This window comes from Oryzias latipes, chromosome 8 (genome assembly GCF_053564925.1).
Source record: "Oryzias latipes strain Hd-rR chromosome 8, Olatipes_Hd-rR_3.1".
Taxonomy (NCBI): domain Eukaryota; kingdom Metazoa; phylum Chordata; class Actinopteri; order Beloniformes; family Adrianichthyidae; genus Oryzias; species Oryzias latipes.
The window spans coordinates 9,111,630-9,127,892 of NC_136244.1; the positions used below are offsets into that span (position 1 = coordinate 9,111,630).

At 39.1% G+C, this 16,263-nt stretch overlaps 1 protein-coding gene across 1 annotated transcript; it reads left to right on the top strand.

The window, feature by feature from the left end:
- The first annotated feature begins 922 nt into the window (after nucleotides 1-922).
- Nucleotides 923-13,286, top strand: syngr3a (synaptogyrin 3a). Its single transcript, XM_004071758.4, has 4 exons — nucleotides 923-1,153; nucleotides 6,350-6,584; nucleotides 7,239-7,384; nucleotides 11,543-13,286. The coding sequence occupies exons 1-4, from the start codon at nucleotides 1,052-1,054 to the stop codon at nucleotides 11,750-11,752; spliced, it is 693 nt and encodes a 230-aa protein (XP_004071806.1). The 5' UTR covers nucleotides 923-1,051; the 3' UTR covers nucleotides 11,753-13,286.
- Nucleotides 13,287-16,263: the final 2,977 nt, after the last annotated feature.

A 16,263-nucleotide genomic window follows, 5' to 3' on the forward strand; every position in this document is an offset into this window, starting at 1 on the left:
CATTTTTGTTGGAGCTTCTCTTTTTGAGAAATCATGTAACACTGTTTGGTTTTAATAATCCTCAATGGTTTAAGATTTCACAAATAAATTTTACGAAAAATCGAACTGAATCGAGTAGATTGAAAGAATTATGAATGGAATCGAATCGACTCTGGAAATTATTGGTGATACCTTGCCCTAGAGTATTTATTTGAATTACTGTTGTCTGTCTTTCAACTGGACCTGTCAGGCTATTCTCCTTATACTTCTGGGATCAACAAGGCATATCAACCCACAGAGAACTGTGGGTTCTGCATATTTTCTCTTTTTCTGACCCTTTGCTGGAAACCCTGTTTGTGGGTGAAATTTTCAGTAGATCAGCAGTTTCTGAAAGACTCAGGCTAACCCACCTGCCACCAATAACCATGCCACGTTCAAAGTCACTTCAATCCCCTTTCTTCCCTAATCTGATGCTCAGTTTGGACTACAGCAGATGGTCTTGACCATGTCTAGATGCCTGATTGTATTGAGTTGCTGCCACGTGATTGGCTGGTAAGAAATCTGTGTTAAAGAGCAGTTGGACAGGTGTGCTTAAGTGGCCATAAGATCATAATTATATTATATCGTTTTTTTCCCTGATCAAATATAAGGCAATGAAACTCAAGATCAAAGTGAACACGTGAATTGCAATAATGATAGACCAAGTAAACACAATCAGACTTCACCTGGCTTCATTCCCTTCAAATGCGTGAATGCATTATTATTCTGTCAATAATAATGAGAATGATGATAATAATAATGATGAGGATGCTGATGATAATAATATACCCTCCACAAAATCTATTTGGATCACACATTCATTCTATTTGTTTTTTCCCTCCCGCAACTTCTATGCAGCAATCATCTTCCGCGGGCTTATCCCAGCAGCGTGAAGCACGTCCGCCCGTGAGCGCGCACCGCTGGGAGCGCGCAGGACCCGTCCCTTCAGCAGCAGTAACAGCATCATCCTGTCGCGGAGGAGCCGGGATCGTGGAGCGTTGAGGAGCGGAGCGTACCCCGACAGAGACGGACGATGGACGGAGTGGGTTCGTTCGGAGCGGGCCGGGCCGGGTCCACCATCGACCCCATCACATTCGCCAAACAGCCACAGACCATCCTGAGAGTGCTGTCGTGGGTGAGGAAGACATTCTACGCGCGCGCGCGCGTTTGTGTGTGTGTGTCTGTGTTGTGGTAGGGGTCCTCTGTGTTTTGTAACGCGTGAAATGTTCACCCCCGCAAAGATGTAGAAATCAGAGCAGCTCGATGTCAAAATACTGCCAATGGATTCGGTCTGAGAAAGGCGCTGGGTGTTCCTGACCTAAGGCCTGGCTGGTGGTTACCTGACACCATGGATACTGACTACCTACTTTGACGTGAAATAAATCGACTCATTCTCATTATGCGTGGGGTTTTATTCCCAAACTGTCTCCTAAATACACCAGATAATCAGCAGACAGAGGGGAAAAAACACAAGGATGGAATCATCTTCCTCAGAAGAATCCAGCGCCTCCTTAAGGCTGCAGTCCTCATTTATCATCAAACATCTTTTTTATTTCAAATGCAGATTTAGTTTTGCAATCACTGTGATATTCAGGATGATTTTACTGATTTACCCTACACGGTTGTAGCTCGTCATCTCACCTTTGATTGGTCTGCCAGCATCATTACGCACGCGGGGAGCACGGAGACGCGTCGTGCTCTGACGTTTGATGTAACGCACCACCTTTCCGTACAGAGGATGTCTTCTGGTATAATTGGCTTCTTCCTTACATATTTGAAAAACAAATACAACCAAGTCACAACTATAAATAAGTAAAAACGCATTTACAGTTAAATGTATAAAAAGATAAAATAAAAAATCATATCCAAATAAAAGATAATGGAAAAATACCTTTTTTTTGGTGACTTATTATCATGTCCACAAATCCAAATGTTTAAAGCAATACATTTTGTAGAATCTTTATCACTTCTGTAAAGGTTATTTGTTTGTTAAAAATTGATGAAAACCTCAAAATTAAAGTCTGCAAATGATCAACATTTTCTCCAACAAGCTTAAAATGTTACTCCTGGACTATTTTCCTGTTTTTCCAACATCAAAATTGAAAAATATAATAAATAGTTAATTATTGTATTTTGGTGTTATTATTATTGCTTTTGTTAATTATTGCATTTTACTCCTATTTATTGCTATCCGTTATTATCTCTTCTTTTTTAAGTTATGGTAACAGTCAGTAAATCAATAAAAGTTCTATTTTTTTCTAAAATCTGATTAAATTAATTTAATATTCTTTTTTTTTTATTAAAGTAGAAATAAAAAGAAATCTTATTTTAAAAATAATTTCAATCTAATTTTAGAAGGTCAAAATGTAAAATAATTTCAAAACAAAAGCATGGGAGAAATTGGTAATTAAAAATAAAATAAAATGAAATTGTCTAGCAGAAAATGCAAGAAACTATAAAATGAGAAAAACAAATAAAACGTTTGGGCTTCAGATCTTAGCTTTTGGATTCCTTTTGGAGACCATAGAGTTAAAAATTTCTCTGTCTGTACTGCAAACAGACAAAAATCAGGGTGGATTTATCCCTCCATCCAAAATCAAATTAATTTGTTATTTAAAAAAATATGTGAAACATGTTTGGTCCAGAAGTGTATCAAACAACTAACTGTTATGAGCACATATTGAATTGGGAGCTTTTACAACTGTTGCAGTAAGGAATTTTGACCAAAGCTTTTAATCTAAACTCAATCTTTACTTTTAATTTAGTTCTTTGTACAGATTTGGGCTTTGACCTTTTTAGCCCGCAGGTCACAGGTGAGCCTTGCACCTCCCTCCTCTGGTCCCAGAAGTATAGAGAAACTTTACTGTGGGAGCAAAGGAGTCTTGTCAATGCAGGTGTCCTCAAGGCTAACTCTGAAACTATGCAAAGAATTTAGTCAAAGTTCCTCTTCTTTATCTGGCTAATTCCCTGAAAGCATTTGTGCTGTGCATATGCTGAGAATTCATCCACTCGTGATCGGTTTAAAATTCGGCCTTGACTTCATCCCATTGTGTGCCTCCGACATCATATGACCCAGACCCCCATGTCGGAGTGCGCCTCCATGTGTGTTTGGGTGTCACATGGACGTATTCCTCCTGTTAATGTTAGTCAGCTGACCTGCATCACTGTGCAAAACAAAGGGAAGAGGAGGAATGCTAAATGTGAACAAGGGATTAAATGTGAAAAAATGAACCTTGAGTTGTGAGCTTTTTCAAAATGATTTAAGTGAGGAAAATTAATCAAAGTTTTGCAGGGGTACAACAGAAATATGCCGGAATTAGCACAAGAGTTAACTAACATCTATAGCCCTAAGGCAGAAAAATGAGATACATCCAAACATTGAACCCCCAAAAAAGTAAACATTACAGACATGATAAGGACAGGAAATATACAAGACCACAAAGTAGACAAACCCACACAAACAGACTTTTACAGTAAAAACATATAAAACAAACAAAACTCAAGCACTCTCTGAAGTTTGATGCACCCATAAAATTATTTTAAGTATAAGTACATGATTAATTTATTTTTAACCAATAGTAAGAACTGTTTTAAGTCTTGCATAGTTTTCACAGTTTCTGATGTGAACTGGCAGTGTATTCAAGAATGTTGTCCCTCCGATGGAGAAAACCATTTCACTGAATTTGGTCGTGCATCTTTGTACCTCACAGTCTCCTCTAAATAAAGCTCTGATATGAATGCCTACATCTGTTTTTCTGTATCTAAAATTTGTTAAAGGTGGAGGACAAAGCCCATTTAAAACTTGACCAAACAAGACAGGCACGTAAAACAACTGATAATTTTCCAAAATCCAGTATGTTACACTTATAGAGAATGATACAATAGTGATGTTGCAAAGGTTTCTTAAAAAGGATTTTCAATGTTTTTTTTAACAAGGACTTAAGCGGCTTTAAAAATGGTTTCACTTGTTTGGGACCTTGTAGTAAGGCACTATGTTAAATGACAAAAACCATTGAGTGAATACAAACTTCAAACTAACATTTATTTGTATGGCATCTTTCATTCAGGTTGAAAACCCAAGGTGCTTTACATAGAAGCAAATAGATAGCCATAAAAGAGAAAAAATTATTTAAAAGAAAACACAGGACAATCATAAACAGTTGGCACCACTCCCTCACCAGATTCCTCCCTCCACCCACCCAGTTCCCCCAATATAACCCTGAACAAAAACGTAAGAACTGCCTCTTAAATAAAGTCTGGCTCGGTACTGCTGTGCAGAACGGTGTAATGGAGATCCATTTATTCCAATGTCCGATATATAGCTGTGTATGATCAGCATAGCTGTGAAAGTAAATGTTGTGTCTCCTGCTGACATCTACAAGAGGCAACATGTAAAAATTAAAAAGAATTGGACCCAGAATTTACCCTTGGGGAACCCCACAACTTGTTTCATGGATTCTTAAGGACCGTGTATCTACACTACAAAAAAGTGTTGATCTGTGAGATAGAAAGGAAACCAGTTAAGAGCAGATCCTGAGATGCATCCCAGGCTCCTAAATCTGTCTAATAAAATCTGGTGATCTACTGTATCAAAGACAGTACTAAGATCCAGCATCACCAGAACAGAAAGTTTCTGTTCTGTATACACTTTTGTTGCCTCAGTGATAAGATCTTATGTATCTACAATTTAAAAAGTTACGTTTTTTACGTGCTCTTTAAAAGGTGAATTGGAATCAAAGTGAATCAAAGTGTTCTACCACTTGTAGTTGCTCTCCATTGACCAAAGCAGCTGGCTGGTGACTGCCTGTTGCCAGAAAATATGATTTTTGTTTTGTTTGGGGTTTTTTGGTGTTAAGATGATGGCATGCCTTTTTAAGCCAGTCAGAGACTGGTACCATGATTCTAGTTAGGATTGCAGCAGCTTCCTCTTTTTTTTTTTTTTTTTGCGTAAAAATAAATTATTGTGTCATCTGCACAACACTGCATTTTAACATTTGTTCACATAAAGGTTAAAAAAGGAGAGGCCCCAAGATTGAACCTTGGGGAACTTCTGCTTAACAGGATATTAAAGATAATCGAGCTTTACTTATTTGTACCGCCTGTGTACTGTCCGCAAAATATGATCTGATCCAATGAAGAGAAATTTCTGAAAAATTAAATTGAGTGTTTTTGACATGAAGGATGTCATGGTTAATTGCAACAATTACCAAATTTTTTAGCACATTAGGTACTGATATTTCTGGTATGGTAAATATTGGTTTGATATTATCTATGCGACAGTTTGAGATTATTGGGGTTTTTAATTGTACTGTTGATTCTTCAATAGATTGAATAAAGAAATTATTAACCCTTATGCTATCTTAGATGACCCCACCCTTGCATTGACGTGTTCTCCCTACCATGACAAAGGTGGATAAAGGTGGAAAGATTTCATGTTATCCATGGACACCAGTGAGGTTCACAAATAATTGAAAAAAAAAGGTTCAGCGCACTGTCTAGTGGGTCTAGATGACCCAACTCCCAATGGTAAAGTGCCTAGGATAGCGCAAGGGTTACAGCCATTTACAATTATTTCTAGGTTGTCAGTTATTGAATCGTTGATCCAAAATTGAGTATTTCTGGTGTTGCTTTCTTTTTTGCAACCCAGAAATCTGGTTACATACAAGTTTTCCATTTCGATTAGCCTTATTAATTAAACCTATGAAAAAATCTGTGCCGCTGCTTGACGAACTTGTTTCACAACTTTATTTCTAAGTGTCGTAAAAATTCGGTGGTCACTAAAAGTTTTTGTCTGTCTTTCATCAGTTTCAAAATGTCATTGTAAATCCATGGCAGGGTATCTCTATGTTGTCTGGAAACACCTTTCTCTTTAAACTTTTCCAAAAGTCATGTAATTTTTTAGTGAAATTCTTTGAACTGTCCTCAATGTCACCATTTAAAGTATATTAGCCCAATTTAATTCTTCAATTTCAGTTTTCATTTCAGGTGTGTGTGGGTCCTTAGGCAAGACCCTTCACGATACTACCTACCTATGTAGTCACAAGGAGACCCGGGTCTGAATCTTCCTGTGCAAGTCCCCAGCCAAGATAAAATAAAGGGTTGTGTAAGGAAGGGCATCCGGTCTAAAAATCTATGCCAAGCCAAATGTTTTGTATTAGCGAAAGCTGATTTTCTTTGGCGACCCGTGAAGGGATGTGCTGATAGGTGAACAACAATTTGTCAGCAGCCATCCTAACTGGGTTTAGTATCAAGGTGCTGCAGCAACAATGTTCTTGCTATAGAGATGACTATCACTTTTTATTTCATAAATATTGTTTTTTCTGGTCGACAGATATTCTCCCTGGTGGTCTTTGCCTCCATCGTAAACGAAGGCTATTATAACATGGGCAGCGAGCGCCTCCACTGTGTTTTCAACAAGAATGCTGATGCCTGTAACTACGGAGTGTTTGTGGGGCTGGTGGGCCTGCTGGCCTGCTCCTTCTTCTTCATGCTCGACTACAAGTTCTCCTCCATCAGCTCTATTAAAGACAGGAAGAAGGCGGTGATGCTGGAGATCGGCTTCTCAGGTGAGCAGACACAAGCTTGCTTTTGTAAATTTAGGCAAGAGATGAATACTGTAGCCGCCATTGTTGTCACTATGTCACATAATCAGGGGGGGAGTTTGAATTTAGTGCACCTGTCCACTTGCAGGTTGGTTCTTTTGTGGTGGTTTCTGTAAGGAGAGGGTGTGTAGGTCCTAATATTATTTTTGTTGACCACTTCATTTAAAACATTCGCCTGGAAAGATTTTGAAAACCCTAAAAATTAGCTTTTTTGATACATATTTTTTATGCTCAAGAATAAACACAAGAACTTTGTTGGACATGGAGTATTTTGTTTACTTTTGTGCATTACAATTAATGGACCTGCCTCTGCATCTCCGGCATCTGGTCAAGTATTAAAATTGATACAAATACTGACAAATGGTAAAAGTCGATCTTCAAAGCCAAAATAAGCTTAAAGGAATGGACAATTATTAGCAGCATTCAAAGAAACATCAACATTCTGCAGCTCCTCCTGCATCGTGATTTCCCTCTAATTTGTAGAATTGAAACTATAAAATGGTTTTAAGTTTTACAGAATTGAGAGTGTTTTAGACATCCAAAACCATTTTGGGGTTTTCTATCAAAAATTGGTGTAACTTGGAAAAACCCTGTCATTGTTTTGTTGGTTCCTGATAGGTTTCTGGACCTTTCTATACTTTGTAAGTTTCTGTTTCCTGGCCAATCAATGGTCTCGGACCAAGAAAGAGGATCTACCACTCAACCAAGGGGCAGACGCAGCTCGGGCAGCAATCGCTTTCTCTTTCTTTTCCATAATCACTTGGGTAAGGATGTAAAATTTGGACACTTACAAACTTATGTTTCACAATTAAATGTAGTTTCTTAATACAGAGTAAAAACTATTGGCGTGGGATTCAGTATTTCTGCATAAACAGGTTGCATGAATTTGCTTGGTCAGTTTTAGTTCCCTTTTCCCCATAATCCAGACTGACTGGGTCCAAGTCCAAACAGATTAGAAAACTAAAGTGAATATATGTGTTGTTAAAGGCAAAAATACATATTTCAGGGATCAGTATCATTTCTTTAATGACATTTTTTCCATTCACTTGTGCTTACGTGGGGCTGCAAGTGTTAAACGGAACTTAGATCCTTGTTCTTTAGATAAAACCAAGACATCTTATTTTTGTTACGGAAAACACCTAATTTCAAATCAATCTCCTAATATCAACAGGGTTGGGAGTGTATAAATTTGCTTCCTTCCAATCCCTTTCAAGCAATATTTCATTTTATGTCTAATTATCCTAAGTTTGATATGTCATTGTATGGATGTATAAATTTGTGTATTATTCTTATTTGATTGCTTGAAATAAACCATTTCAAATCAAATCAAAAATCAAATCAAATAAGCTCTGAAACTGCCAATTCTTGACATTTGCATCACAAATGTGATTTCTTTTCTGGACCCTTTTACTTAAATGACTAAGAGGTGTATAAATTGTGTTTTTCTAAATCCACTTCATCAATTTATCATCTGATGATGCTTTAGTACTTCTTTTTTGTAAAAAAATATGCTGAAACTTTACTACTCACTGTCTCCACGTTGTCACAACTGGATTAGTTGATGACTCGGAGATGCTAACTCCTGATCATTCTTTCTCATTTTCATTATTTTCATTTACTTCAAACAGGCCAACTATAAGCACTGGAAGGGCTAGTGCGAGTCAGGCCAATGTGATAATCTATCACAGGCTTCAGCAATGAGCACTGATGCATTTTGGACAACATTTAAAAGAACAAAATAAGCTTTTTCTTAAATAGAAATGTTGCTGCTGAATTATTTTTGTGGACTTCTTTAGGCTTGTTAGAAACCTTTGTTAGTTTGGTATATTGTAACTGTTTGCATTTTCACTTCCTGTCTGTCAGAATTTAGGCTTTTAGGATTTAATATTTATTTTAATTTTCTTTTATTTACTTATTTTTCAATTAGTTTCATTTAAAAGGTTCAGTTTGATTAAAAATAGGTCCTGATTAAAATGTATTACAAGTCTTTTAAAAAAAGGTTTTTGCCCCAGAACAGAAAAAGGTTAAAAAATAAAATTGTTCTTCCAATGTTAGCTGATGAGCATGAACTGCGATAACATAATCCAAAAGCATTTTGCCAAATTATATTATGCCTTTTCTTCAGTATGCAATACTCAAAAGATTTTTATTTGATTTGTTATGGTTTAGGCTCATGTTATTTGCACACACACTAACCAAAAATATAAACGCAACACTTTTTTTTATTGCTCCCATTTTTTATGGTATGACCTCAAAGCTGTGAAACATTTTCCACATACACAAAATAACCAGTTCTCTGAAATATTGTTCACAAATCTAACTAAATCTGTGATAGTGAGCACTTCTCCTTTGCCAAGACAATCCATCCCACCTCGCAGGTGTGCCATATCAAGATGCTGATTAGACAGTATGATTATTGCACAGGTGTGCCTTAAGGCCTGTTCACACCGGGACGAATTTCGCCGGCGATTTTCGCCGACGTTTAACGCCTCGTGACTAAACAAAGGGCACCAACGAGAGTGTGCACACCGACGCGAAAAAACGCCACGCGTTAAAGCGTCAAAAAAAAAAAACGCCTCGGGTTCGTTTTTTTTTTTCGACGCGTCGCGTCGAAATCTACTCGACCAATGAGAATGGCGCTTTTGCTCACGTGTCTGGAGCTTCTGAAGTTACAGTACAACACAACTTGGGGGCGCTCAAACACAAAACTGCCTTGCTGAGCACACATACCAGCGAAGAAGATAGACGCCAAGTAGCGTCTACACTGCCGCGAAGAAATAATGACGGACATTCTTAAATATCCCCTTACCAAGTACCAGTTGGAGCTACTGATGCTTGAAATATTCATGTTTTCTTTGTATGATTCTGACAAGCGCGTAAATACTTGCTCTCTTCTTCTGAGTGAAAAGCGACTTTAAGAATCGTAAAGTTGCGCAGCGCCACCTTGTGTACAGGAGTATTTCTGTTTACATTAAGCGCCATCTAATGTCAGGGAAAGAAATTGCAAGTTCGCTCGGCTCATCGTCAGCGAAAATCGCCTGGGTGTGAACACAAAAGACGTGGCGAAAAACGCTGGCGAATAACGCCTGGCGAATATTCGTCCCGGTGTGTACGGGCCTTTAGACTGGCCACAAAAAAAAAGGCTACTCTGAAATCTTCAGTTTTGTTTTATTGAGGGGGTCAGGGGACTCAGACAACCAGTCAGTATCTAGTGTGACCACCATTTGCCTCATGAAGTGCGACACATCTCCTTCGCATAGAGTTGATCAGGTTGTCTATTGTGGCCTGTGGAATGTTGGTCCACTCTTCTTCAATGGCTGTGCGAAGTTGCTGGATATTGGCAGGAACTGGAACACGCTGTCGTATACGCCGATCCAGAGCATCCCAAACATGCTCAATGGGTGACATGTCCTGTGAGTATGTTGGCCATGCAAGAACTGAGATGTTTTCAGCTTCCAAGAATTGTGTATGGATCCTTGCAACATGGGGCCGTGCATTATCATGCTGCAACATGAGGTGATGTTGTTGGATTTACGGCACAACAATGGGCCCCAGGATCTTGTCACAGTATCTCTGTGCATTCAAAATGCCATCAATGAAATGCACCTGTGTTCGTCGCCCATAACATATGCCTGCCCATACCATAACCCCACCACCACCATGGGCTAATCAATCCACAACATTGACATCAGAAAACCGCTCACCCACATGACGCCACACACGCTGTCTGCCATCTGCCCTGAATAGTGTAATCTGGGATTCAACTGTGAAGAGAACACCCTCCAACTTGCTAGACGCCATCGCATGTGAGCATTTGCCTGCTCAAGTCGGTTACCACGACGAACTGGAGTGAGGTCGAGACCTGGATGAGGACGACGAGCATGCAGATGAGCTTCCCTGAGACGGTTTCTGACAGTTTGTGCAGAAATTCTGTGGTTATGCAAACCGATTGTTTCAGCAGCTGTTCGAGTGGCTGGTCTCAGACGATCTTGGAGGTGGACAAGCTGGATGTGGAGGTCTTGGGCTGGTTTGGTTACACGTGGTCTGCGGTTGTGAGGCCGGTTGGATGTGCTGCCAAATTCTCGGAAACGCCTTTGGAGATGGCTTATGGTGGAGAAATGGACATTAAATTCCCTAGCAACAGCTCTGGTGGACATTCCTGCTATCAACATGCCAATTGCACGCTCCCTCACAACTTGCGACATCTGTGGCCTTGTGCTGTGTGATACAACTGAAGATTTCAGAGTGGCCTTTTCTCGTGGCCAGTCTAAGGCACACCTGTGCAATAATCATGCTGTCTAATCAGCATCTTGATATGGCACACCTGCGAGGTGGGATGGATTGTCTTGGCAAAGGAGAAGTGCTCACCATCACAGATTTAGACAGATTTGTGAACAATATGTCAGAGAACTGGTTATTTTGTGTATGTGGAAAATGTTTCACATCTTTGAGTTCATACCATAAAAATGGGAGCAATAACAAAAGTGTTGCGTTTATATTTTTGGTCAGTGTATTTATGTGTGACAAGCACAAAATGTGAAGGAAATTCATGTTGTCCTCACGTAATACGTGCAGCCAAGATGCGCACTGCTCACATGTATTTTAAGGCTGAATTTTGTTGTTGGTCGCATGTATTCAAAAAAGCTGCATAAACAGCCGCAGTCAACAAACATTTGGTGGTTTAACCCTACCCCCATCGTAATCCTAACCTTAACCCTTCCTCTAGGTCCATGCAGCCAAGAAAAAGGTTCAGGGCTGGCCGCACATATTTAGAAAATGTGTTTTAATTGACACTTTCTTTGCTTTAACCTAAATAAATCAAAGAAAAATGTTGGTTTTGTGGTTCAGCAGAAATTAGCTTTAGCTAGCAGCTGTCTTCTAACTCCTCTTATCTTGTGGTGAATTTTTTTGGGTCTCTGCAGGCTGGTCTAACAGCGCGTGCGGTCCAGAAGTATCTGCTCGGTACAGACATGAGCCTGTTCACTACCGAACACATGGATGGGGGTGCACCAACTCAGCCATACCCCTCCAACTCTCCAGGAGGAGGCACCACTGAAACCACAGAGGCCTACCAGAGCCCGCCCTTTACTGAAAACAATGCAGCACCCACATACCAGGTTCCCATTTACTAGAAAAGAAACAACAACAAAGACCTAAGGGTAAAACATGGAGATAAGAAGAAAAATATGAATGAGGGGTAACCTGTGTTTTCTGATGCATTTCTGTGTAAATTAACCTGTGCTTAGTAGAAACAAACAAAAAAGGCCTCTTCTTCTTTTTGTCCTCCTCATTTTCCCTGTCCTTTCAGAACATTCCAGATAAATCTGCACTTTTCTAAACCTTTCAGCAGTAAATCTTTACTTTAGAGCAGATAAACAAAAAACAGATGAGGGAGAGCAGAAGAGGCCACTTTGAAGCATTCAAACACTGTATTGTTAGAAAATGAGGATCAACAGTGAATTCTGTCTCAAAAGAAGGCTGTGTTCTTTAACTGAAAGCAATGCGGTAGGTCCTTTCCCTAACAGGAGGCACGCCTCATATCTTAATGAGATTTATTTATAAGCCAAAATCTTCCTTTCCTGCCACACACTTCTGGGAATTTTCAGTTTTTTAGCTCCGACAGTAGTTTCATGCTGCAGTTTAGGGGGATCCTCTGCATGTCTTCACTACCACTGGCTGCACTGTGTAGACCGAGGCATTACTCACCATGGGCGACCACTGCATGTGATTACTCTACGTCACCGCAATTGCCATATTTTTCTTCACATTTTATGTTTTGACGTGCAATATTGCCACCTACCGGAAGCGGGAGTGTATCCTGAGATGATTGAATTAAGCTTCGCCATTTTCAAATTCAGAAAAAGATTAGTTATTTTAATTTTAGGATATGTACACTCCTACTGGAAGAGTTTTTTTTTCAAACAGCCTTTTTTATTCATAGCTACAGGAACAAGAAAGGCAAACTAAACAAAACTGTGATGTGTTGGACACAAACGAAACGGCTCTTATCTCACATAAATATATCTCATGTCACTAGACAAGAGAATGCAATTCGCATGTTTTTTCCGCCTCTGTATTCCCTGCTTCTGCTCAGTGGACAAACACACCACCCTCCTCTGCCTCAGCACGTTCGCAGACGCAGCAAGTGAATGAGCAGGATGTTGTTCATGTTCAGTCGTGTTGATTGAAAAGTATAGACGCCGTTCAAAAGTTCATTATAGTTCTTCCAGACAGTCGCTGGCAAATTCAAACAACATTAGTATTAACTTAACGCGCGATTGTTGATTCGACTGGTGTGATTACCGATCACTTGGCTCTTTAAAGTGAACAAGAGCCGGCTTCTTCCTGGAAACTGTTTTTTTAAACTGTCCTTCAGTCTTTCTTATTTCTTTTTCTCTTCAAGCCGCTCATTGGTCAATACGTGTTTGTGTTGAGCAGCGAACCAGTAGCCAGTAACCAGTAGCGAAAGCTCGTTACACGCACAGCAGCGCAGCACGTGAATGGAGTAGAGCGCCAGGTGCAACAAGAAGGCTAGAAGAAACAACGTTAAAAAAAAAACATACAGAAATCAGTGACACTAGAAAAAGAAGCAAAATTCGGGGTCACTTTAATTGATAATGCAAAATAAGAAGAGTTTGCAAAAACAGTTCCATCTAGAACTAGCTCCACAACCTACCTGCACCTGAAAACAGAGAGAATTTTCTCCTAAAACAGAGCATATCATTACAGATTGAAGAAACCAGATCAGCTTCATAAAGCTGAGACACTTAGTATTTTTGAATGCCAACCTTTACTGTGACGAAAAATCACATACACTGGGCGTGCCTCAACGGTTTAACTCCGCCAACTTTGAGGCATGCCTCGGTCTGCACTGTATTTTAAGTGCCATTCTGTACTGTGTGTTTCAGACAGTGACCTTATTTAGTAAGTTGTCATGATAATTGATTTTGATTTAACATGATGTTAAAAAAAAAACAATTTCTTGTGATCTAGTGCAATATCTCAAGCTCTTATAGTAGGCAGACATACACTGTTAGCATCAGTTAAGATGAATTTAGGGAAATATTTCAAATTGCATTTAATAGTCTTTTGAAAATTCCCGTGTGAGCTTCAGATTATGTATAACTTGTGCTATCTTAGGCACTTTAACATTGGGAGTTGGGTCATTAAGACCCCACAAGACAGTGCGCTGAATCTTTTTTTTCCAATGATTTGTGATCTTCATTGGTGTCCATGGATTACATGAAATCCTCTTCACCTTTATCCACCTTTGTCAAGGTAGGGAAAACAAGTCAATGTAAGGGTGGGGTCATAGGATAGCACAAGGGTTAAATACTTTTGTTCAAAAAGCATTTTAAATATTTCTTAAGAATGTAGGTCTTCCTATCATTCAATTACGTTGTTAAAAAATGCCTATGGCAATATTTCTAAGAAAGAGTTGTACTTGTTTATAGATTGGATAGATTTATTTCTGATCCATTTTCCTCCTTAATCCATTTTTATGGAAAGAAAATAGTCTCAAATAATTTGTGTGTGCGTAATACTGGTTTGTAACTTGTGTCTCTGTCTATTTATCTGTAACTTTGGATTTGTGTGTGTGTATGTGTGTGTGTGTAATACAGTGTTCCCCCGCTTATTCGCATTTCCCACATTTGCAGATTTTTTTTAGTCACGTGACTCCTCCGGTTCATCACATAAGCTCAGACAACTCAAAATACTTGTATGAGACTTTTGGGTCTGAGCAAAGTCTGAGGATGAATTTCGAGAAATTCAGAGAAATTTTTGAGGATGGGAGCAGAGATTAAGAGCATGCTGGCCCATTGGCTTCCTTGCCGGCTGTTAAAATATACTTAACACCAAGCAACAACTATTTCCACTGGTTCTTGAATCGCTATAACCGAAGTTTGTGCCAGTGCATGGAGAAAAGGTATTAGCGCATTCAGAAGGGTTTTTAATGAGTAAGGATCGATGGTGGGCATTCTTCGGTCACGGGGGTGGGTGGGGTGGTTCTCTGTATTTGCGCTTTCTGCATATTTGTGGGTTTCTCTGGTCCCTAACTCCTGTGAATACGGGGGGAATACTGTACTTGATTTGTGTGTGCGTAGCACTTGATTAGTAACTCATACAATGTAATTGTAACTGTGTGTACTTGCAATTGTGAATTCACATGTACACTCAAATATCACAAACTTACCAATACAAAATACTATTTACACACGCACAACTTGAAATTACAGCAGCTTAAAACTACGAATTCAAAACCGCTCCAAAGCATTCAAATCCTTAAATAGTACACACCAATCGGCAGATACACACAGATACACTTTTCTCCATAGAGTTACAAAAGCACCAAAGGTTTTGAGACTCTTTCTTTTCTTCTCCAAATGTGTGCATACATGATGCATTTAAATGCTAGTAGAATGCAGTGTCAGAGTTTTCTTATCACCCTTCCCCCTAAATTATTTCCTTTTACAGGTGCTGCTGAACTGACAAATACTTTAAAAACAAGTAAAAAAGAATTATCATCGTTCAAAGTTTATTCTTAAAAGCTAAAAAAATTCCTAAGATTTTGATATTCAAGTGTACATTTGAATATACAGTTGTAAGTTCACACAGTTAAGCACAAAATGTTTTGTAAGAGTTACAAATCAAGTATTACGAACTCACAAAACTAAAGTTGCACACAAACAGGCAGAGACAAAAGTTACAAATTAGTATTACGCACACACAAATGTTTTGAGACTATTTTCTTTTTTATACATTCTTGATTGATGAAACAGTCAAAAGACCCAAAAGAAGCTGAATCTCACTCTTAAAATTTTTAATTTATGATTCATCCACAGTGTGTGTAATAGATGATGGGTTTTTTTGGGAATTACTTTCGGTGAAGTGGAGAGAGTGAGACCCCATAACCACCACCACCCCATCCCAGGATATTTAGGTCCCTTTATGCTTCCGCTTACTTAAAAAAAAAACAAGCTGCCAAACTGCCCTACCCTCTTCTTGCCGTCATAATAAAACTTTCAGGGTGAAAACACACAAGCTTTTACAAAAGAGCAGGTTGCTGTCAAATGTAGTTAAGTCTCAGGCAAAAGAAAACCAAGTGGAGGGTTGCTAGCTGGCTAACTCCTGAATCCTGCCGTCGCAAAGGAGGGGCTGGGTCCTAATCAGTTGCCAAGGTGACAAGGGGTGGGGCTGGACCGAAGCGGGTCAAAGATGACTCAAATGTAGATAGCAACAATGCCAACTATGTCATTTTGCAGCAGTGTCTGTGTGTTGTGGTACACCGTCAGTGAACATGTCATTCTGGTACAGGGGTATATGTGCACCTTCAGTGATGCAAAGGGATGTGTGTGCGTGTGGATAACCTCAGTTTATTATTTAAGTTGGATGTGTAAAGTACGTCAATCACAATTCTGTTCCAGCATTTATTAATGTCCTCCAAAATTTAACTAAATATGTATTGATGCTACATGTATAATCAGTTTTAAATAGCTGTAATGTGATGTTTGAAGATGAGTGTTTTTAGGATGAAGGAGCCAAATGTTGAGGTTCATGAAAAAGGGAGATATCGCTTTTGCTACTGCAAGGGATCCGGTGGGAACTGTTACATGGCGCTTGAGTTTTGTAACAACGCATGAAT